At 40.5% G+C, this 23,537-nt stretch overlaps 1 protein-coding gene across 1 annotated transcript in view; it reads right to left on the bottom strand.

The window, feature by feature from the left end:
* The window catches only part of ppp1r37 (protein phosphatase 1 regulatory subunit 37), a 44,607-nt gene that overhangs the window by 5,360 nt on the left and 15,710 nt on the right, over positions 1–23,537 (bottom strand). Inside the window, exons 2-12 of the mRNA XM_022768593.1 lie at positions 20,436–20,533; positions 14,200–14,245; positions 13,947–14,047; positions 10,414–10,533; positions 7,903–8,053; positions 7,561–7,716; positions 6,722–6,834; positions 4,271–4,412; positions 4,003–4,169; positions 1,422–3,204; positions 1,231–1,316 (exon numbers count right to left, since the gene is read on the bottom strand). Coding sequence (XP_022624314.1) covers positions 1,240–1,316; positions 1,422–3,204; positions 4,003–4,169; positions 4,271–4,412; positions 6,722–6,834; positions 7,561–7,716; positions 7,903–8,053; positions 10,414–10,533; positions 13,947–14,047; positions 14,200–14,245; positions 20,436–20,533 — 2,954 coding nt within the window. The 3' untranslated portion in view covers positions 1,231–1,239. The remainder of the gene's footprint in view (positions 1–1,230; positions 1,317–1,421; positions 3,205–4,002; positions 4,170–4,270; positions 4,413–6,721; positions 6,835–7,560; positions 7,717–7,902; positions 8,054–10,413; positions 10,534–13,946; positions 14,048–14,199; positions 14,246–20,435; positions 20,534–23,537) is intronic.

Here is a 23,537-nt window from a genome sequence, read left to right as displayed (position 1 = left end):
CATCTCTTTCAAACGGGAAGCCATGTATCTGAGTTCAGCTGCAGTGGCAAGGGGAGGGAGGGCGCTTGTCACTCTTGTGAACATGTAGGCTTCTTACAGCTACCATTGGAGTTTATGATGGTTCAGTTTTTTTTTAACTTACCTCTGTGGCTAACTGTGCAACCATGGCAACTACAGAAACTACAGAGAGGAAAATGATAAGGGAGCTGATTCTACTATTTGAGTTCCCTGAATTACACAACTCATCAGCAGAGAACAGGCAGGTCAATGAAGACAAACAGTATTGAAGCAACATCAGCTTCAAAGCTTGATTATCCAGTCTGGGAAAATAAACTAAATTTATGGTGCTAGTGAGCAAAACTTGCTCTATTAATCACATCATATTGCCATCCATTCTCTCTATTTTAAGATACAACCCACTCTTATTTAACTGCGTGATGATATCACAGTGGGTGGACAGCAGCCTGTGGTGTACAAAGGGACTGGACGAAGTCGATGGCGACGTTGTGCCCTGCTGTTGCCGATTGCAACAACAGAACACTGATATTGCTGGGCGTCAACCGCAGTGGCAACCACTTGCTGTCTGAAAGCACCTTTGTGGTAAAAATATGCTGATCAAACAGGCTGTTAACAAGCCAACAGTTTATACAGATTGGCTACCTTTTAATTTGGAGGTTAAACAGGAAGTCTGTCTGTAAACTGGGCCAAAATACAACAGACAGTTTGAATAATACTTAGTGTTTGTCTTTATTTTCTCTCCCTATGGACTCATTGAAGTGATGATGCTCTGGTTCAAGTTCTCAACAGTTACACAGGAAAGTACTAGCGCAGATGGCCTGGGGTACAAAAGTTTTCATTTCAATGAGCCATATTTTTTTTTACTTCCTAAATGAGGTGTCTTTTCTGGTAATAATATAACGACCAAACATGGCGGGTGATCATGGTGAACTACAGACAGAGGGATATTGTTTAAGGAAAGAAAGGCAGATTAATTACAGGAGGGAAGAAGAGATTTGTATTGGTGAAATATTTTATTTGATGGAGTTTTACATTCAGACCTACTTTTTGAGCATGAGGTCATTAATAGAGATAAAGTGCTTTTGAAGGAGTAAATTCTCCAAGTTGAAATCCCTGTTTGATGGAAACTTTACAGTACGTCAAAAGTATGATGATGATGAATCTGTGTCTACTTAAGACTTCTATTGTACATACATAAAGACAAATGTTTACCTCACAACCTCATGGTGCATCTCTCCCCGTATCCAAACTGGCTTCTAGCAGCAGCTCCTCTAGGTCCTGTCCACAGCTGACGCTCACTACATAAGTAACACATGACACACATTATCAAACAGGCTTTTCACACCCGGAAAACTGCACATGACTTTATTTATCAAAAAAGATCAGTGATTACAGCGACCCACCGTGCTCCATCACACAGCTGCTGGGCTTGGGGCTTTCAGCATCAAGGAGATGGAGAGAGAACTCGGGCTTCAGGCCGTTGGGAAGCGCTGAACCAACTACCTCTCCCTCTAGAGCCTCGGCGAAACACTCGACCTCGTCTGCAGAGCTCTCATCGGGTGAATCCTCCACTTCGACTGGGGAGACAGAGCAGGTCGTGGCAGATTCGGGACTCTCGGAGGCTTTGTCTGCTTGAGGATTTGTCTCGTGTGCTCCACTCTGAATGACACATTGTGCCTGTTGATCAGTCTGGACAGAGAGAACAGACTCTGCTCTCTGTTCATCTGTTTTTATTTGCTGCTTTTCATTTGGTTGCTCTTGATTTGGCAGGCTGTCTTCTTTCTCCGTTAAACTGGGCTTTTTGATTTCTGACAAGCTGGCTGGTGCTTCCTGCTTCTCTTCGTGTTTAGGTGCCTCCTCTCTCTCTTCTTCCTCTGTTTGGTTTGGTGACTGCGTGTCCTCTGATGCAGATGCTAGCTCATTCTGTAGCTGTTCAGCTGCAGATGTTAACTGTTGCTGTTGTGTGTCTACTGCAGGGATGCTATCCTGGGTTTGACTCAGTTCTCCTAACTGTTTACACTCTTCTTCTGTGCTATCAGGGGACATTACCTCTCTTTCATCTTCCATAGGGTCTTCCTCTTGCGCCTCTCCTTCCTTCTCTCCCTCTTCACAAGTGGGCTCAAGTTGGGGGATTTTGGTGCTCTTTATTACCTCCTCAGTGAGCTGAAATGCTGCAGCCTGCACCGGGGAGGAATCTGAAGGCAGGGCTGGTGCTTGTAGATTTGGATCTGTCACTTCTGCGTCTAAGGTATTAGCTGTTACATCCTCTCTGGGTTGACACTGTGGCTCTAATGTGTGGGTCTGTGTAGTATTTACTGCAGATTCTGAGTGTGCTACTGGACTCTGCTCTGTCAGTTTACAGTCTGTTGACGGAGCAGGTGAGCGCTCCTTCATGTCCTCCTGTGTTAGCTGTGTTTGTGTAGGTGTTTGAGGTGCAGGCAGGGGCTGTGTCTGCTGTGTGATGGGCTGTGTGTTTGTTTCTACAGGCTTCTTTGAAGCCTCTTTAGTTTGGCTGGGAGCTGCTGGTGCACTTAACGGGAGTTGTAGCTGCTGCTGCTCAGGGGGGCTCTCCACCCGGGTTACCATGAAGATCTTATGTCCCCTCCCTGGGCTTGAGACTGATATACAGCGACCAGGAGATGGAGGGGTGCCAGGAGGAACTGCGGATTCTGTGACTGTGATGCCAGAAATGAGACTTGGCCCTCCAGCAGGTGAAGCAGACTGGGATGATGACGTACATGAGGCACTAAGGGGGGGGGGTTTAGCCGCTTTCCGGGTTTGAGGAGCAGTCTGGTTTGAATGAGTGTAGGAGTTTGACGTGGAGGAGGACTTCGTTACCACCTCCTCTTCCTCTTCATCCTCAGTGTCCGAGTCCGACTCCAGATTTACTTGAGAAACGATCTCAGAGCTTGCTCCTGCCTGGTTGCTTGTCTGTCCTTCATTTCCTGTTGTTCCACCCCCTTCCTCTTCTTCTCCCCCTTTCCCCCCTCCATCAGCTCTCTCCCCAGATGCTGCTTCCTCCTCCTGTTCTCTAGTTCCATCCTCTGTGGCGATTTCAGCCATGGAGGCTGATTGCCTCATCTTCTGCTCGGTTTCCTCCTTCTCTTTAGCCAGGATGAAGTTCCTCTTGCAGCCGTTCTGGATCTCAGAAAGCAGGGCGCGCTGGGTCTCAATGAAACTCTTCACCTGAGAGACAGAGAATATGGCTCAAACATGCAACATAAACCACAAGTATTTCAGAATAAATACAACTAAATCAAAGCTATTCCTATGGTGTAATTTGAGTTCTTCAGTCTGATATTTTAGTCAGTAAGATTATCATCTTTCAAACCACAGTTTTCTTTAAAAGAAAAATGGGTCTTGTCACTCCCAATCTCCCTCTGCCCCCATTTCCTGTCATCACTCCACTGTCAGCAAGGTAAATAAAGGCATGAAGTGCCCCAAAAAATTATTTTAAAATGGGGCTAAGGTTGGTGTTATTCTGTATTGCATTTATTGTTAACAAATGGAACCAAGGTTCCTCTCTACCCCGTCTGTAGCTCTCACGACCAAGCATGATCTTTCCTTCTGAAGACATAAATCTACACACTTTGATTCAAATCAAGGCAAAATAATTTCATCATCAAATGTTCAAACAGGAGTAAATAGTGTTTTTGTTGGGAATTCATTTCAACTGCTTTTTTAGTGCAACACTTTTGGTAGGATCAGTTCATTGTTGGTTTTGGTCTTTTCATGGGATTTGTTGATGATAAGAAAAATATATAATATTGCCAGACTTGAGCCCAGAATTCCAAATCCATGTGGAAGAGCCTGTTTGACATACATCTATGTAGCCTGGGATTGATCAATCAGACTACCTGTGCTGACGAACATGTGAACAAGACACCCAATGGAGGATAAACACTGCCATGTCTGTTTAGACTATATCTGGCCATTTACCTACTCTCCTCTATCCCCATCCCTACGCCTTATCCCTATACTCACAGTTTCTTTCTTGGGCTCCCGGTCGAGATCGAGACGTAGCAGAGAGGTGTTGACTTTTATGGCGAGTGACAGGGCCATCAGTCCACCTGTCTTGATCTCATTCTCTCGAAGGTCCAGGCGCACCAGTCTGGGGCTCTCAGCGATGAATTCAGCCACAGCCACAGCTCCTATAGCACAGATGACAGGAAGAAACAGGAGTTATAAAATGCAAGACAGCAAAAAACCTCCACAAAAACTGGACCAGAGGCACACAGGCACTAACTCCCACCTTCGCAGGACAGTTTGGTAGAAGCGAGGCCCAGTCTGAGCACAGAGCGGTTGGCAATCAGTCCGTCTTTCAGCTTGTGGACCCCTTCGTTACCCACTGAGTTATTGCCAAGGTTCAGAGTCTCAAGACTCTGGGTGCATGGCTGAGAGAAACAACAGAAGAGAATGAAAAGTTATTTAAAAATGCAAACAGAGATGCAAACATGTCCGTATTTAATGTTCAAAATAATACAATTATTTTAATACACAAATAAAAGTTTTGCTATGGGACGGTTCATCATAAAATCACATTGTTGAATATGCTGTTTTGCTGAGAATTTTCTGATATTACAGTAAGTGTAAAACGTGTAGCTTTGTGTAGCTGTGCCATCTGTATTACTGTACAGTCTGTTTCATATAATTTATTGTATAACTGCTCTGGATGTTGATGAAACAACATGATTCACATAATATGATAAGTGAAATCATATCATAATAGTTTGTATTTCTAATGACTATATATATTGCATTAAGGCAGCAAGCTACAATGTGGTTATGTCCAGGGTTATCAGCAGACAGGACAGTCCTGAGATGTACCTTATCAGTATAATTGGAGGTTTCAAGTCATTTTGTGTGTCCTGCACATCGTACAAGCCTCAGTAAAAAACACCAGATGGGTTTCATGGAAGAGTTCAAAAATGCAGTATTTTATGTTCTAAAAGCAAAACAATTGCGTGCTTCTAAAAATAAACAGCCTGCTGTGTCATAATTCTCCATAATTAACAATATCTTTCGTCTATAGAGCTCAGATTTAATACTTTTTGTTTAATCAAACCTTCCTGATCTTCAGTAGTTACTGGTCACATCACTGGAGTCTATCCCCTGATGTTTGATTTTATATCCATCCATTTATTTCCATTAACTGAAATTAAAGAAGCTTCACTTGAAACTTCAAATTCTGCCAATAAAGAACAATGTTCATCTACATAAGCTGTCGTTGTAATAAGGTTTTTGTACAAATAAATTATTTTCTCTTGGCCTCCGTTTTCTGCATCAGGGACACATTAGATGAACTACACAGAAAGGTATGTAAATGGACTGTAGTGGTATACAACAGCATCAACTGCAAATAGATATACATAAACATTATGAGAAAATGTAACAATAGCTATCTGATCCATTAACAGTTAATAAACAAAATGAAAGATATTACTGATAAAATCTTCCTGAATCATTAACCACTGTTTCGTATTCAAACCTGATAACTGTTCTTTTTGGCCACTTGGGGGCAGTGGGAAAAAGTTGTCAAAACAGCACTGACATTCCACCTTTAAGTTTATAAGGGGAACTCTTTCTGATTTCCAGCAGTTATAAAGCAACATCATCCTTCATTTGGAGTTGAGTTTATTGCCACCTGGTGAATTTAAGTCTAATATTCTCTCTTCTTTAGCTCTGCTTGGTTCTTGAGCTGCTAAACGCTCCAATGCTTCTCCAAGGTGTTTTTGGTGGTCCACACAGTTTTACAGCTAAAAATATCCTTTTATATATTTTATATTATATATTTTTATATTAATATAACAGAACCTTAACAAAACATTTGAACATTAAAAACAGCAGAAAAAAGTTTCTTACTCTGATGAGGCTGAGACTGTATGACTCAGCAGTATCTGAATATAAACACTGTAATACTAAAAAAACATGCTGATATCCCACAAGGAAAACAGAGCACAAGAGATAATGGCGCTATCGCTCAACAACAGAAATGCAACCAATTACTTTAGTAATAGATAATCTAGACCAGCCAGCTGTGAACTCATACCAAGCTGAATTGTGGGAAATGGTGTGGCACTAAGACTTGAGCTCACATTTGTTCACAGAGTGAGAAATGACTGCAGAAAATGTCAGGTGTATTAATGAGGAGCCCATGTGGAAAAGTTCAGGCAAATCTCACATTATAACACCTACTTTCACAGCACATCAATGTCTCAGCTACATACCTGTTACTCTTAAGTTTACACAATCAAATCAGGTTGCGATTTCTCTGGTGAAACGCAAATATGATTCATCCGTCTTACTCCATAAAAATACAAAGGTCTTAATCTTATTTGTTTTAAACAGGATCCCACAGGTACAGCTACAGGTGTGTATACATGCTGCTGGTGGTAAATGAGCAGATGTCTGCCTATCCATTACACAACACACATACTTGGTGTAGATGAAATCAAGTGACAATTACAATGTGCAGATGTGACAGTACGCTGTGGTCCAGCAGCTAAACATGAACAGATAGGAGGTGAAGGGAGGTATAACAAACAGCGGAGTTTTTATTATGATCCCTTCTCTGATAGGGTAATGAGGAGAAAATTGAATTCTACTTGTGCCAGCTGTTATACACACACGCACAAAAACTCTGATAAATGTGTGTGTGTGTGTGTGTGTGTGTGTGTGTGTGTGTGTGTGTGTGTGTGTGTACCAGTGCAGCAGCGAGGTAACCCATCCCATTGTGTGTGAGCTGGTTGTTCCATAGCACCAAAGTGACGAGGCCTTTCCTCTGCTCTTTTAGTCCTTCGCACACATAAGCCAGACCTGTGATGACAAACAGAGACATAAAACAACTGAGATAGTACATGCACATTTAACTTAACGATATCACAATTTTAACAAAATATCATTAACTAAAATAAAATGTCTAATTTAAGGGAGTCTGGTGCATTAGCAGAGAGCTTATTTGCACTGTCTTGTATTTTTTTCCATTTTCTTTTACAGAAAGTTTTACCCTATCAATAAAACCATAAATATCCCTATCCATAAATCCCAAAGAAATATCACAATGATGTTAATTTGATAAGCTGTTACAAAACGAAACAATACAAACAACAAAAAGGACGAGGTATAATACTTCTGTAATAATACTTCTTACCAACTTCTGTTTGTTTCATAGTGTGGATAGCAATCATTGTTTCGATTTAACTAAAACCAAATCATTCAAATTAAAAAGATTGGGATGAAGACTAAAACTACAATCCTAAAAAGCCTATCCTATCATACTATACTGTGGACAGAAGACAAAACTCATATTTGGCTTTATACACCTTTGTCCTACAGCTGGTAAATACACAGAAGGCACATTCTGACCTAATTTCCTCACAGGGATCAATAAACTCTCATCTTATCTGACGTTGTGAAAAGGTATTGAGATGTACGCACAATAAACAAATCTTCTTAACAAAACAATCCCACCTAGAGAAAGCGTTCACGGCTATAAAATAACAATGCCACCGTATGTGTTTGTGCTCGATCACTGCTGCATACCAGAGTCCAGGATGTGGTTGTTACGCAGGTCCAGGATCTGGATGTTGTAGTTGAATTTGAGCAAGTTGCCAAGTTGGGCTGAGTCCTGTAGGCCATTGAGCTTGTTGTCTGCAAGGTACAACTCCCGCAGGTTCATATTCATCTTCAGAGCCGTAGCTGACCAGAAGAGTAAGACATAAATGAAGAGGAGGGAAGAAAGGGAGATATGGTGGAAAGAAGAAAAACAAAAATGTCAAGAATAAATGTATAAATTTATCAGGACTGTCTGATAATGAAGATGGGACTGGAAAGAGAAAAACCCCTCTCCTTGTACATCCTCTACTGTCACTTCGCCTATCTTACCCAGTAACATGAGTGGCCTGCCAGACAGGCCAGCATTCTCCAGGTGGAGGACTGCCAGGCTGCCACTGATCCTGAGTGCTCGCGCTACAAAGGGAGCCGAGTGGTCCAGCAGAGGAGTGTTACGTGCATCGAGATACTGCAGAGAGCTCGTCTGAGGGGGAAACACCAACAGAGACAATTAATTTGGTATGCATGGATAAAAAGTGCATTTACCCATATCAGAAATCATAATCATGTGTGAAAAAATGTCTTCATTAATGTGATGAGTCTTTATATACACTAAGTGTGGATCTTGAGGGAGTTGGATGCCTTTATCCTAATCAAGTAACTTCTCATTATCTGTCATTATAGCTGCAGTAGTACACTGATGACAGCTAAGAGCTTCACCAGACTCGATAAATACAACATTATCCTCAAATGACATAACTTATGAATGCACAATGAAGCCCAGATAAAGGCAATGACGCACTGTTTTTTCATCTGTTTAATCCAAGGCCTCACCTGAGAGATTCTAAGAGCTTCACCTGTCAAAGCACTTATGTGTTAAGATCTTTTGGGCTTTGCTCAAATAAGTGACGACTTTTTATCATCAACCTATGACACAGCCAATCTACAAGCTGGAGTACACGTGTGAAGTGTCTCCAAGCAGTTTTTAATCTATTGTCACACACTCCATGATTGTAGACATGGGATTTCCTTTTAGTACAAACACTGATCAGTTGAAGAATTAGCTTCTCACACAGTCACAGTTGTGATTACAGTAGAGCTATGGTACTCATACCATTCTGTAAACATGGTTATTGAGTCATTAGTAACTGTGATTAAGAATCTATTGTTTCCCCCTCTAGGATGGGGAGTAATGAACAGAATCTTAAAAAAAACAAATAAACAGGACACAATATTAATAATAAAGACTGCAAAGTAGTTTGTGGTTTGGCAAACAGATTAGTGCTGTTCCCTGCGGTACACTGCCAGGACAAGCAACAATACAGTGAAAATACCCACAAGCTCCACAATCTAGCAAACCTAATGTACAAATGGAACTGAGAGATTTTTTATTAATGCTTAATTTATGACATTTGGTTAAGGACATTTTTTTTTATTGCATGTTTCATCTCACATTTTCTCTTACACTTTAAACTACTGTGCAGTATGAAATGATACAAAAAAACTGTATGAAATCTGTTTTTGTAGAGTGGTTTTACCCTTCCCATTCCTCTGACATAAAATCAACGGTTCCTTGCCTTTGTTTGATTAAAAAAAACCCACTTGTTTAAACTAACATGCAGCTGTTTCCCTGTGTTTCTTACATATTCAGCTTGAAACGTGATATATTAATGTGTTTGCCTCACTACCAATTTGTATTCTTAACAGTAATAAGTGATGACTGACGTCAAAGTGCACCGTAAAGGGCAAGAGCATGACTTTGGAAGAGCATGCGAGCATGTCTGAGTGCTGACAGAAAACAGCAGCGCTGCACAACACAAACTGGCCAGTGATATAGAACAGTGGAAAGACTGGTCTTTTCCCCGAGCACAAAGCCACAATTACAAAAGTAGAGGAAAAGACTTTACTTTGAAGTCAGTAGTATTTGAGACCAAACACACACTTTTATGGCCAAATACAGTAAGATACGATAAGAAGATATGTTGCACTCAGTTTGGTCTTTCCATCAAACACCATTTTTACTTTACGAATGACTGCTTTTATTGTCCATTCTTAAAGCCCTCTGTGAGAGAAGAAAACCTTTTGCTCGACACTGCCATCATCCTGTTTATTCTGTCACAATCCCACCCATCCTCTTATTATCTTTACTGGTGCTCTGCTTGATATTTTATTAAATATTTATGCTGCTACTAGTGCCATTCCTGTTCCCATCTTATGTGTTATGAGTTTATTTTTGCAGTTATTAATACATTTTATAGAATTTGTTTATCCATTAGAATATTTTTAATTAATTTTAGTCCTTTTTCCTTTTTTTTTTAAATCCATTTTATTTATTCATTTTAGTCCTATGCACTTAACAGAATAATACTTACACATTACTGTCTTTGTATTTGTGTTTTATTGCATCTGTTCTTATTGTGAAAACACCAGCACTGATGAAATGCAATGTTGTCCTCCTGTATAGTGATTATTACACATGGAGTGAATGACAATAAATTCTATCTTGAACCTAGAGGTCAGGTCAGATCTTATTTATGTTCTTACTGACATTTTTATTGCACTGTAAATCTGTTTATGTTGTATCTGGGTAGATATTTATTTAATGTCTTACTTTAGAGTGATGTGGTTTTGTATTTAAGACTCCATTGTTTAATTTTATGTTCAATGTTTTATGTCTGTCTTATAATATCTAGGGACCATTTTGGAACAAATGGTTCTTACTTGAACATGTTATTCCTTGGATCGTTGGGTATTTTCTTTAGATCAATAAATAATCTAATCAAATCCTTTCTTTTTCCCACCCTGTCCGTTTCCTGTCCAGATGAGCTATCCATGAACTCTCACCTTTCTCATCATGTGAGCGGCAGCCTGCCATCCTCGAGTGCCAATGTGCTTGTTGAAGGAGATGTTGAGATGTGTGGCTGACTCATAATACTCTATCATGTCAAACAGAGCTGATGCACCCTGAAAAGCAAAAAGAGAGATGGAAGAGAGAGAAAAAATTAATATATCAACTTTTATGGCATTTCAGATTAACATCCAACAGTTTAAACAAATCTCACAGTTGGTCACAGTGTCAAAACCCTGAAAGAGATGTTGCAAGATACAGTCAGGAGCAACTGTTGTTGCCACGGTAACAGACCCTCAGGGTAGGTGAGACCTGCTGAGGGCCTCAGGTGGGGGTAAAGAGGCACCCATCTGGGCTCCTGTCTGTTGTTGCAAATAAAAAAAAAAATGATTCAGTAGGATTGAAAATGTGAAAATGTGAAAATGAACAGAGTAACAGCTTCTATCTTAAAGACAGAACTTTATTTTAGAGCAGGGCAGCAGTCAGTGGTAGAAGTATTCCTACCCTTTACTTAGGTAAAAACAAAATGTAGATCAAGTATAATCAGATTTTTGCTTTTTGAGAAATTTTGTATAATTTTACCTCTTTAGGCTTCAAACTGTTATTTAAATTAAACCATCTGAGAAGTTTAGAGAGGAAATCTCCCTTTGTTGCTAACAAGTCAGAGATTTGAGACATCGCAAGGGCCACAAACTACACACTCTTGACAAAGATTTTATGAAAAACTGGTTTAATGTAAGCAATATTTTGATATTTATCATAGACTGAAAACTTGTGCAAAACTATCAGCATAAAAATTGTAGGGACCAAACCTAGTCGGGAGCAGACACAGAGCTCAAATTAAATGTCAGGTGATGCGGGATAAGGTCGAAGTGCACTCATGTGATCAGAGTGTTTTAATCTCATTTTGGTTTTGGTGGCACTGTGGGGCTCCATCTATTACTGATACACTGACTCTGTGAATGTATTTGTGACAGTGGAGTGGAGAATGGATTGCTGTCTATTTTGTATTTTTTCATTTGATGTCATAGACTTAAAAACACAATCATCAGCCAGTGGTGGACTTGCTCCTATACTGATAGTTTCAGGATGTGTGCATATTAAAGTGGGAGTATGGGTGTATGAGTTTATCCTCTACTGAGGCTAATGAGCTGAAAAAAAATCAGACAGGCTACTGCAAAGCATCTTATACCGTTTTCCCCTTTGTGTGTGTATACTGGGAAACATTACTGAGTATACATGTGTGTTTGTCTACAGGGCGGGAGAAGATGATGAGTCACATTCAGCCCAATAAAAGCCAGCCTGTGTTAGTGCGCCACATGCCTGCTCTTCCTCACGCTCCTTCATCTCTCCAAAACAATTTTTCGTCTTTGAACTTTTCATATCGTTCCCGACAAGACGCCACTACTGCAAATATATCTTTTCCAAATCAAGCCATCTACTGTAAATCTCAGTCACTTCAAAGATGAACCCATCCTCTCACATCCCCATTCGATTCCTTCTCGATCCCAGCTTCCTCTATTCTCTCCTCAATCAGCAACACTTCCTCAATTTTTCTCCTTTCAGAGTCTCATTTTATCTGAGCCTGAGGCAAGACACTTGTCTCAGACCAAGATGCTGCTCTCTTGTGATTCAGTCACTGACTCATTCAGCTACTCCATTCATATTTCCGGGGCAGTGCTCCATGCTGTGTGAAAAAAGTGCGTATGTCACTCTGCATTTGTTTGTGTTATGTGAGGCCTTGGTGCATGTGTGTCTAAGCTGTGTGTGTATTTTGTAAAACAAGTAACTGTTAAAAAAGTATTTGTACAGTATGGTCCATGAATGTAACCGCTTGCATTTTGCTTTATGTATCTAGAAAAACTGGAAGGCCTCTTACCACGTATACCAGTGTTAGGTGCGTTTCCATCCACTCGTTTTTCTGTGCATTTTCTGCAATGGTTGAATGCCAGCTGACTGGAAAATTTGAGCCACCAGCTGTTTATCTTGATAAACCAATAAGAAAAGGTTTCCGTACACAACTGGGTAAAATCTGTTTCACTTGCCAGTGAAATTTCACCTAGATGTGGTGATGTATTTGTCTGTGCCGTCTTGTGGGGCTGGACTTCACCCCCATAAGCAGTACAAGGAAATGCCCCGCACAACACACCAGTCCATCTCAGGGCTAACACGTTCAGTCTGTTAAACTTTGATTAGGTTATTATTAAATTAGAAACCAGGAGAAACCCAGAGTAAACAAAGGAAAACCTCAAAATCACAGGGAGAAGATGCATCCTCTACACAGAAAGGGTTGGGGCTACTTATTTGGTCCTTCATGCTCTGTAATAGTGCTCTTCACTGAGGTACTATTATTGCCTGCTAATAAATCGTATGACCAAAATAAATCATTGGTAATTATAGCACAGGCGTTAATTTTCTGTTTTAATAGCTCCGAGGTTGGAGTTAATGTGGGTTTGAAGTGTTTTAATCCCATATCTGTGGTGTATGTGATGCTGTCAGGACATGTGACCTCCTCAAAAATATGGATGTGTTCACAATTTTGAGAAATGTATAGTAGTCTGTCTGAACTGTCCAGGACTATAACTTTGTATTTGTATTTACTGTAGTCAGCAATAGCAACCAGAAATGAAGAGAGAAAGAAATGGAACAAATGAAAAAGGGGAGGGATACATAAGGTCAAAAAACTATCAGCAGTGTGTATCCTGTCAACTGTGTGCACGTTTACGGGTGTCCTCATGCAGTTGCACATGACACAAACAAAATGGGATGACTCTTTAAGATATTGCTTAATAGCATGACCACTGGTCAAAAACTCCACAGGGTACGTTTAATTCATCCTCTCTCTCATGGAAAAGAAAAATTTAACTGCATACTTGACTGACAGTCTGGAAGTAACATAACAGCTGCCCAAATATCCACAAGTCCACAAGTGTCTCTGAAGACAGGACCACAATTATCAGACCATCTACAAGCGTGTTGAAAAACCAAAGGAGACCAGGGCCAAATTTAACTCTGCAGTTAAAGGGTGAAAGAACTGACAAGGCTTTCCCAGACAGGTATAAAAATAATGAACAGTAATTAAAGTGACCCTACCTACCCTAAAGGAATGTATCTTGTGTGACTGTGGCTAAAAGCAGTCCTTGTGTCTGTGTGTGATACAGCACTCTACAGTATATTTGGGACTCTGTGTGACAGGAAGTGGTAAGGGCCTGTGTCCCTCTGCTCCACAGTGCAGCGCTGTCTCTATCCTTTGCATGTCTACAGCCCAAAAGTCCCTAATGGTGTTTACACAAGTGGACATCTGGAGTAATCAGAAAACCCATGGCAAACCCTCCACATCCTGCCGGTGCAGTAAGAGTGAAAAAGAGGACCAGTGTGAGACTGAAGGCAGATCACAACAGTGACAGAGGGTGAATGATAAAAAGAGACGAGGATGAAGAAAATATAAAAGTATGTAAGCTACACTAAGAGAAATGAAGAGAAGGAGAAGGACAGAGACAGATTTTTTTTTTAAGTGAGATTTTCTTACATCTTCATCCAGGTTGGTCTGCTCCAGGTCTATCACTTTAAACTGGACCCTCTTCAAAATCTCTTCCAGAGACTCACATGCTTTGTAGTCCAGCTTCTCACCTAAAGACATACACGTCTGGTCAATTAACCATTTTGTAGCAGCACACAGTATCTTGTTACGTAACACAAAGTTTGTGAAATCTGTAAAATTTTCAACACAAGTTACATTTTTAGTGTTGACGTAGCTCTCAGGCTGTTGTATGGGAGCTTACCTTTGAGATCTAAGCATTCATTTCGCTGTGTCAGGTCTTTCAGTTCCTACAGAAACAAAAAGAAGCCGAGTCAGTAAAAGCTTGTGAGCTTATGTATTTCCCCATGGGAGTAAACTTTGCTTTTCACATGTTGAAATTTTCACATAACACAGGAGGCAATTTGATAAATCAGCACTCGAGACAAAATACACATCTTGCGTAAACTAAGATAAACCATTGCTGAAAAGAAAAGCATCTGCAGGACACACTTCTGGTGTGTAACCGCTATATCACTGTGCCTTTGAGCACCATTTGTAAGTTTTGGAAAGTACTGAATATGAATATTGAGTGACTCCCAATGATAGCAACTTTGATAGGAGCAGAGCATTAGATGGAAGAGGGGCTCTGCCATCCCTAATGCTGTTTTCTTAGTATGGCGCAGTGTGTAGCAGTGAAGCCCTGATAACTTGGCGAAAAAATACATTGCAATCCCTATAACTGCTTCACAATAAATGGCTCCCTTTGGTTTGCTGGTGGAAAACTCTTAATATGAAGCAGAACAGTTGTAAATATTTGGTTTGCATCAGTAGTAACAGCACAGCTCTGATACAGCTGATATTGTTCAGTAAAATGGAAAATACGGCTGATATCTACAGTATGAACAGGCACATTAGAGTCGAGCTAAATTCAGAGCCACAGATTCATGTGAAGATATTCATGTTCACGGCTAGGCAAGACTCAGCGACATTAAAACAGGCACATGGAAACTTGGCTTAAATGTGCCTTGACCGTTTAAACGTTGAGCCCATTGTATGTACCAGCTGATTTTTTAAACCTGAACATGTACTGCTGTCAGTGTGAGTGTTCAACCTGACCATGTCATCTATTCTGCGATGTAGTTTGACACCACAGGAGAACAGATCAAAAGGTGGAAAGTTATTTAACCTCTTGTCCTGGTAAAACAGCCAACCAACCACACAAACATGAAAACATACAGAGAACTGCCCTCAAAACTATGTACCAGCAAATCCCTCTCTCTCTAGTTGGCTGCCCAACCCATTCAGCATGAACTCCATAACCTCTGCCCTCTTGCCACCACTCCTCTGTGTGTGGCTGAACATACAGATGCTGGTTTAGTTGTACTGAGGGTTCACCGCCTCCTGCATGACTCAACAGGTCCCAAAGACATGTACCACACACACACGCCACATCTAAAAATCTGTATTCCAATAAATAAAAACAGCAGGAAACACTATGATGCTAAATAATATATCACAGGAGTTATAAACGAAATGAACCATTCATTTTAGGTAGTATTTCAATTTCAACAGTATTTTCTCAGTATGTTTTGGGAGATATGGTTTAATCAAAAACGTGATGTTCTTCAGAATCCAGAGGGCGTTGACTGTGCAAACATTTTTTGCACATTTTGGGCAATTTAACAGAAAGTCAATCTTCACCTACCATTAACTTGGGCATCTGTCAGTGAGAATGACTGTATCAGTGTAAATACTTCTCCGACAGAGGTGCCAGAACCCAAAATAGCCCATGACGCACAGTGAGCCTCTGCATGAGTGGTGGTATGGGTGTGTGTGTGTGTGTGTGTGGGTGGGTGTACAGTGGGTGTACTACACTGAGCTACTGACTCCATTTGTGATCTTGTTCATTAAATGCTGTGGTGACTATTGCCATGATGTGCCTGCATGTTAAACAGACTGTATATTGTATATTCGTACATTTCTGAAACAGCGTCCTATAGTCTAATGACCTTCTGCAAACCAAATTATTAGCCTGTAATCAATGATTGCTGAGTTTTCAAATGGGAAAGGACAGGTGGAGGTGCACGCGAAAAAACTTCCTGTTGCTTGTTATTGAAGGATTCTACAAAAAAAGTCCAAATTCAGCAGCTGGATCTTTTAAAAGACATGGCCCTTATAATCGGCCCGTCAGAGGACCTGCTCCTCCCCTCCAAATGAGACAGTTACAAGGTCCTTGTGCTGTTCAAGCGCAACATACATTGGCAGCATCATGTCACATAATTTGATGCTCAAAGCACACACTAGATGCGCCCTACAGACAGACCAAGTAGTTCGGTTGCGGGTTGTTTGTAGCCTTATTGTTGCTAGGCTAGTGAGTGTTTTTCAGTCTGTTCACAGTGAGTGTTTCAGAGTTAGTCAGCCCTACAAATGTTTCATTAGCCCAGTTTAACCTGCAGGAGTTTCTGAAGGCAGGTGTAACATGTTTTGCTGCCACGGAAGAAATAAATTCATGATGACTGAAAATGAGTTTGTGATGTTTCACCAAGTCTTTACTGCAGATGTGAACCAGGGAGAAAATGTCAAACAACTCTAAGAGAGAAGAATGAGAGTGAGAGAAGAATTGACTCAGTCTGTCGGCTAGTGGCTACACTCGCTGACTAAGTGACCGGCCTACTGACTTCCGACTGACCAGAAATTTTGGTAAGTACCCAAATGCTTTTCCATTGTCTAATGGCTGTGCGTACACTTCAAATCCATTCACTATAAGCTTTGTTTTACCAATGGTACTTTGTATTGTGCGATCAGTCAGGAAAATGTAAAGGATTACTTCAGGACATGGGCGTACTTCAGCGTGAGATCAAGTTATCTGTAAATGTATTACAATCTGAATAGAAACAGCTACATATGGCTGAGTGTCATGACATTTCCAGACTTTGTGGAAATCACTTCAATATACAACTGAATGGTCCTGAAGGAATTATGATACTAAGGGTGAAAATCAGTTGAGTCCTCCAAATTTGCTGAAAAGAAAGCTGCATTTCTAAGCCGCATTTGAAGAGGCGTTTAAAATGTCTTGTCGGCCCAATGACATCTTTAGTCTAGAAATATGGACTTTGAAGGGTCCAACCCTTAAACTGTGACACAGCCTACATGGCCTCTGAATGGTGTCCTCAATGTGCAACAATATATCTGTGTTTTCATATCACAATTGCAGCAGCATGAGCACAGCATGATGTACACGTGGCTGAAGATTTTGCATATTTTTTTGCATGTTTCTGTATACTCCCTGTAACATATGACCCACCACCAGCATTTAAGGAGAGCATGTTTCTGCATATTCACAGAAAGCAAGTGTGCACCCTAGTTGCGTGCGAGACATTGCATAATAGGGAAACCACTTGTCCCTGGGGGGAATTGCAGCAGCAGAAATGTGACACAAGGCTACCAAGTGTCCAGGTTTTAAGACTCTGATGGGAGTTACTGCGGAGCAGACATTCAACATGCAGTCGCTAAATAGCAACCCTTATAAACACACAGACACACAAACAACTGGCCAGAAATGTACATAATCTGTAGGGCCCCTGGCAGGCTGCCACGTGTACTGTGCAGTTGAACTTAATAAAGAAAGCATTTAGAGTGAAAGAGGAAAAAACTGTAAATAGTTGAGCTGCTCTTGCTAACTCCCCTCTCACTGGCCAGCCATTTGGTCTGACCGGCTTGTTTATTTGGCTGGTTACTGCAAGGATGACTAAGCAGAAATGAGAGGGGGATGTAGTGGACCAAAAGACTCCAGTGGAAGGGAGGGATGGAGAGAGGCCAGACATGAGCAACCATGAGTAATAACAAAAATGCAGAAAATGAGGGAGGGAAGGAGGGGAGAAGGTGGGACAACTCTGTGATGACCACGAATCTCAGGTCAGTCATCTCCCAGTGGAAATGTACCCAGACCATAGGACTAAATGAAGCCCACAGCAGCAGCTTAGCACAGTGATGTGCATTTCCACAAGTAGCTGAGATGTTAACAGAACTTCTCTCTATCAGCTGACATGGCGTGTGGGGATTTCTTTGCAGAGTCTCTCGAATCACAAATGTGTTTCCAGCTGGGGCTCACTCTCCTTCAACATCATCACACACACATGGAGACACACCTGCAGGTACAAATGTGCAAAGCTCCAGCAGAGAGGCCCAGTTAAGGTTATATGAGCGTGTGCTGTGGTGACTGTGCGGCAGAACAAACAAGCGAAAGTGCTAATGTGCCCCTGCTGCAAAGGCTAGCACTGTAAACTCCTCTGTCCTGTCAGTATCTCAAATAGAAGGCAAGAGACAGGCACCCATATGTTTGCAGACACACAGTTCTAAATTATCAGAGTTATCAGATCCAGCATTAAAATTTTCAGTAACGGCTCTGGCCTTTATTTACCTACACAAAAGAGAGCTTTTGTGTCTTAAATATATTTTTTCCAGGCCATCATATGACACATTCACATGAAACATATTGCTATAATATGCATTGCTTCATGATAACTAATAGGCCTTTTTACTTAGTTATATCTACAATACAAGTTGAGTCCTCTAGCCTCAGGTATCCAGCCCCATTAACACTGGGTGATAAGTGGACAGGAATTTATGTCTGCTTGAGAAGGGCATTAAAAAAAGCTCTGCCTATTCATTCATGTTTCCTCTGCCTGCTCCTCTTTGATACGGCATGTCTCACATTCTGTAGACACAACACCCTCACAAGGAAACATTTGAGTATGTTAACAATCGCAACACAGATCAAGCATGTGCACCAATTCACATAGAGGCACGAGGTTGGTAGAACTATAAAAACAAACAGCCCCGAGGCTTTCCTCACTGGATTTGAAGAAATGCTTATACAGAGGGATTATGGGACACATGACTGTGCTGGCTAACCCACAAGAGAAAGACAAAAAAAAAGAAAGAAAAAAAAAAAGACACAAAACACCCGTCTGCCTGCTGGAAGTCACAACCACGCTTGCTGAAAAAGGAAAAAGGCCTAACTCCACTGGATACTTTGTCCAGGCTCATGCTTTGGCGCGTTATGTCGTGCCCTCAAGCTACATTAACAGGCTTTTGAAGTGTTTTCATCACGAGACAAAAAGAATATTTTGTTCAACCTCAAGAACAGGAACCCTCACAATTACCAAGAACGTTTGGGTGGAACCACTGCGACTTCCTAACTGTTACTTGTCCAGCTCCTGGCTGCACAGTGCAGCCCACTGCTGGCACAACTGTATAAGTTTCTATTGGTGAATATATATGAGTGAGTATATAGTTATTTTTACACCAGGGGTTTTGAATTTGCACAGCATGTACACTTCAGACACTGAAAACAAATTTTGTTCACATGTATATTCAAATCATAATTGAAGGGTCACTCTCCTTTATCCCACTGGCATATTCGACAGTAGATTCCAAACTCCATCTTTTGGTGCTCATAAAATACATATTCTTTAATAACTATTTTGACCAGATATTAATTCACACTGTGATGAGGCAAAATAAATATTATTATATGTCAATGCTAAACAACTCATTATTTTGGTTATCAATTAATCTGCACATTATTTCCTCTATTTATTATCCATTGATTGGTCTATAAAATGGCAGAAAATCATGAAAAATGTCCATCAATTTTCTACAGCCCAAGACTTCAAAGTGCCTGTTTGTCTGACCACCAGTCCAAAACCCCAACACATAAGACTAAGAAGTCACCAAATACTAACATTAGAGGAGCTCCAACCTGTCAATTATTGTAATTTTGATAAAAGATTGCTGAAATGATTATTTCATTCACAAAATTGTCCCCATTTAAAATATTTATTGTTAGTAAAGGATTAACAGAGGGATTTATTGACAATAAGGTAGGTGAAAGATGATTTACACTTCTTTACAAAAAAAAAAAAAAAAAAGCTTTATCACAAACAAACACAATTAGATTTTGTCTTTGTGGAGGGATCTGGTCAGAAATCATTTCCTTCTGACTGCACTTGTGGTTTGCTGGGATATCTGGGGTATCCTAATGAAGCCTTTGCCATCAAAAAGCAGCCATGGGCAGCTTCATGACGTGTTTGTAATGACAAGGTCTGCAGTAAAGGGGAACCAGCCACATCAAATTTAAGAGCAAACGGGGGAAAAAAGCAAATTCAGCCAGCTGGGGATGTGACGGCTTTCCACTCTGCCAAGAGATTTAGGAGGGGATTATGACGTTTCACAAGAGGTGGCAAATAACATAGTTTAAAGTTGAAGTGGGCCTTCTTATTCGTCCTCTCTCTGATATTGTTCTCAGCATTTCCTCACAGGGTGAAATTTTTATTTTCCTTTTCTAACAACAGACAAATCGATTGAATCGAATCGAAAACTATCAATCAACACTCTCATAACTGTGCAAGAGAGAAAAAGGGGACAAAAGTGTAAAGAAACAATGTTGTTAGCATTGGGCTGGCTGTGTTAAGTTTGTGTTAAGTTGGGCCTTACCTGTATCTGTTTGAGCACTTTGGGTATAGGTTTACAGTTGAGTTTCTGACAGGCCTGTTTGTAGGAAGAGAGGATCTCCTCCACTGTCACATTCTGAGCTGTAAAACACACAAGATTAAAAAGGTTAGGATTGCTTTTATTGCTTTGTTTCTTTGAGCACATCTGTCACTCTCTAGGTGGTAAACAAACACACACACAAAAAGAATCAGACTGAGTGAAAACATCACACCAAGTGTTTTGTCCAGATCCTGTTCTTTCTGCATCCTTTAATACTGTCTCACCTTTGTTGATACTCTGTTTATTATATTCCTGTTAATTTTGTTTCCACATAATAAAGCTGCAAAGCTCACACTTACACACATTAAAGCTAGTAATCCTATGTGCTAAAGTTTAATTGCATGGGAGCTTTCCTCTGATGGTTTCCTATAATCTTTTGTGTTATATGTCAGGAAGGTTTGGATGCGATTTAAACAGGCTCACTTTATCTCCAACACTGAAGTTCAAAAGAATCACTTTAAAGGTGTGAGCAGTAGGAATATGCAAAGCATAAATACATGCAAAAGGCTTTTAATCAAGTGGCTGCGGTCACATTGCTTGCTGGTGTAAGTTGCCATATCATTAAGTAAAATGATGCCCATTTATTTTTGTGAGCGCTGCAGTTCACTTGCAGGTCACTTGCTTATGAAGCTGTGGTGCCAGTGACACTAGTCCAACAAAGCGCAACAGTGGTTCTGACAGCCACCATTTGCAAAGCAAACAGATAAAACATCTGAAATGGTTTGGGCTTTACAGAGGTAAATGTCTGAAACATGGATGAATCTGCCCTGATACCGATCTTCCTGCAGTTCAGCTCAGTAAATTATCAAAATAATAAAGGTCTAGGACTGGGACACACTTGGAAAACAGTTTCTTTTTATGAGACCTATTTGTGTGTCTGCCTTGGGGAGCACTCTCCTGACAGAGAGGATCAGAAATTGTAACCCCTTTAAGGACTCCCCTACTTAAGTCAGCAAAAAGGAGGTATTGTTCTCAGTGTGTGTGTGGGTCAGCCGCTGCTGCCATCCCAGACTGTTGCGGGGGCTAACTCCCGTCAGGTGACTAGGCAACATTCAAACCCACTGTTCTGGCTGAGAGACTCTGTTGAGAGATGAAGTGAGGTACTCAAGCAGAGAAAGAGAGAGAAAAATAATGACAGAAACATAGAAGAAAAAAAAATTGGACTCAAAGGTCAGGACATGAAATTACATGGACATCACAGGACATGATATGCATTCTACTTGCAATCGGTACTTATTTTAGATCCTCTAGGTATATACATAGACAGATAAATACATTCAGAGTAAGCAGGGTATGCTGTTACAGACAGAGCCCAACCTACTGTACTAACACATGGCACTGTTGTGTGTGTGTGTGTGTGTGTGTGTGTGTGTGTGTGTGTGTGTGTGTGTGTGTGTGTGTGTGTATCTGACTTTGTGTTGAAGTCAGCATTTTGATTTCTCTCGCCAAGGTGAGAATTTGTCCACTTCACTTTTCCATCAGCTCTATCTCCACTCCCCTTTGTCTCCCAGTATCAGATGCATGTTCTTAAGTTTACCATCCATCCACCTGTACAATGTAGCAACAGACCAAACTACACTAGCTAGCATTACTAATGTAAAAGTAATAATGAAACCTTTGTCTTTCTTTACAAATAGTTTCAGTATTGCCTTAGAGGTAAACATGTACTCCAGATTCTGAGATACCTCTTCTGAAATAGTTTTGTGATATAACTTGCTAATAATGCTGACGCACAGGGCATTGCTGGCCTGGAGTGTAGCACCACTAGCAGTGTGCAGATTTGGATGGTTGAATCTGTATGTCTATAGGTTTGTACAAGGTCAGAATGAATAACCTGCTGGTGGGACAAAGAGGCAGTTCAAAACCTGCATGAGCAGCCATGCATGTCTGACTGACCGTGTTATTTACTGTCTCAATGAAACTCTGCAACGTCAGACTAGGGCGGAAAATTACTACTAGAGACCAGCATTGTGGCGAGTAATGGTGTGTGTGTGTTTTCATTCCCACACCAAACAGTCACCAGAACAGTGACTCTTTGATCCTGCAACAGGTTCCTGGTACATACTGTATGGACATACACACACACAGTCCACCGTGCAAGAGCCCCAACCAGAATGAATCACTGGTGCATTAACAAGGATGAGAACCCTCGTCTGGCTTTAAACCGTGTGTCGTATGACGAGTCTTTCATTACCTTCAAATCGTCACATCATTCAAACTATTATTCCATCGAAATCTACATGCTCCTGCTAGGTTATGGAGGAGACTGCCTGCCAAGGACTAAAGGGTCTATATAAGAATGGTTCTTAGTATTAATTGCACTACATGTCCTTGCTTTTAAAATGTTATTTTGTGAGTAAGAAATTAACATTTTGCCTCAAGATTGAAATGTAAATGCAGTAATTCTATGATAATACCTTGTCTGTCTAAAATCTAAACTTCACTTTGAAAAAGACATAGAAATATGTATACCCATGAAATTTCCAGAAATGAAAGAAAAACAATCCAAATATTAAATTAAGGACTTCACTAAACAGAATAAAGTCTTTCAGTTTATACCACAGTGGGCATCTGACAAAGCATGAATATATAAAAAGAAGTTTACACCAATACCCGTGATGAGACTGAAGACAAAGAAAGACACTAGAGCTGCCACTATTTGTCAATTAATTGATTAGTTGATCAAAAGAAAATTAATCAGCAACTACGTTGAAAATGGATTAATCATTACGACATTTAAAAACAAAAATATTAAACATTTGATTTCTCCAGGTTTGCAAATGTGACATTTTGCTGTTTTTTTGTTATTATACAAAATGAAATATTTCTCAAGACAATTGACTGACACAACCTTGTGCTCAGGGATATTACAATGGACATTTTTCAATGTTCTCTGATGTTTTATAGATCAAACAATTCATTAGTTTATCAATAATGAAAATAATTGTTAGCTGCAGCACCAGAAGACACACAGTCCGACATTTTTAGGTGTAGAAATGCAGGCACAGCAACACATGATGATCATGACCTCTACAGAGACTTCGA

The sequence above is a fragment of the Seriola dumerili genome, unplaced genomic scaffold (genome assembly GCF_002260705.1).
Source record: "Seriola dumerili isolate Sdu_G_001 unplaced genomic scaffold, Sdu_1.0 BDQW01001731.1, whole genome shotgun sequence".
NCBI classification, from domain to species: Eukaryota; Metazoa; Chordata; class Actinopteri; order Carangiformes; family Carangidae; genus Seriola; species Seriola dumerili.
Note: the sequence above shows the minus strand (reverse complement) of the source record. Positions and strands in the feature narration are given on the sequence as shown.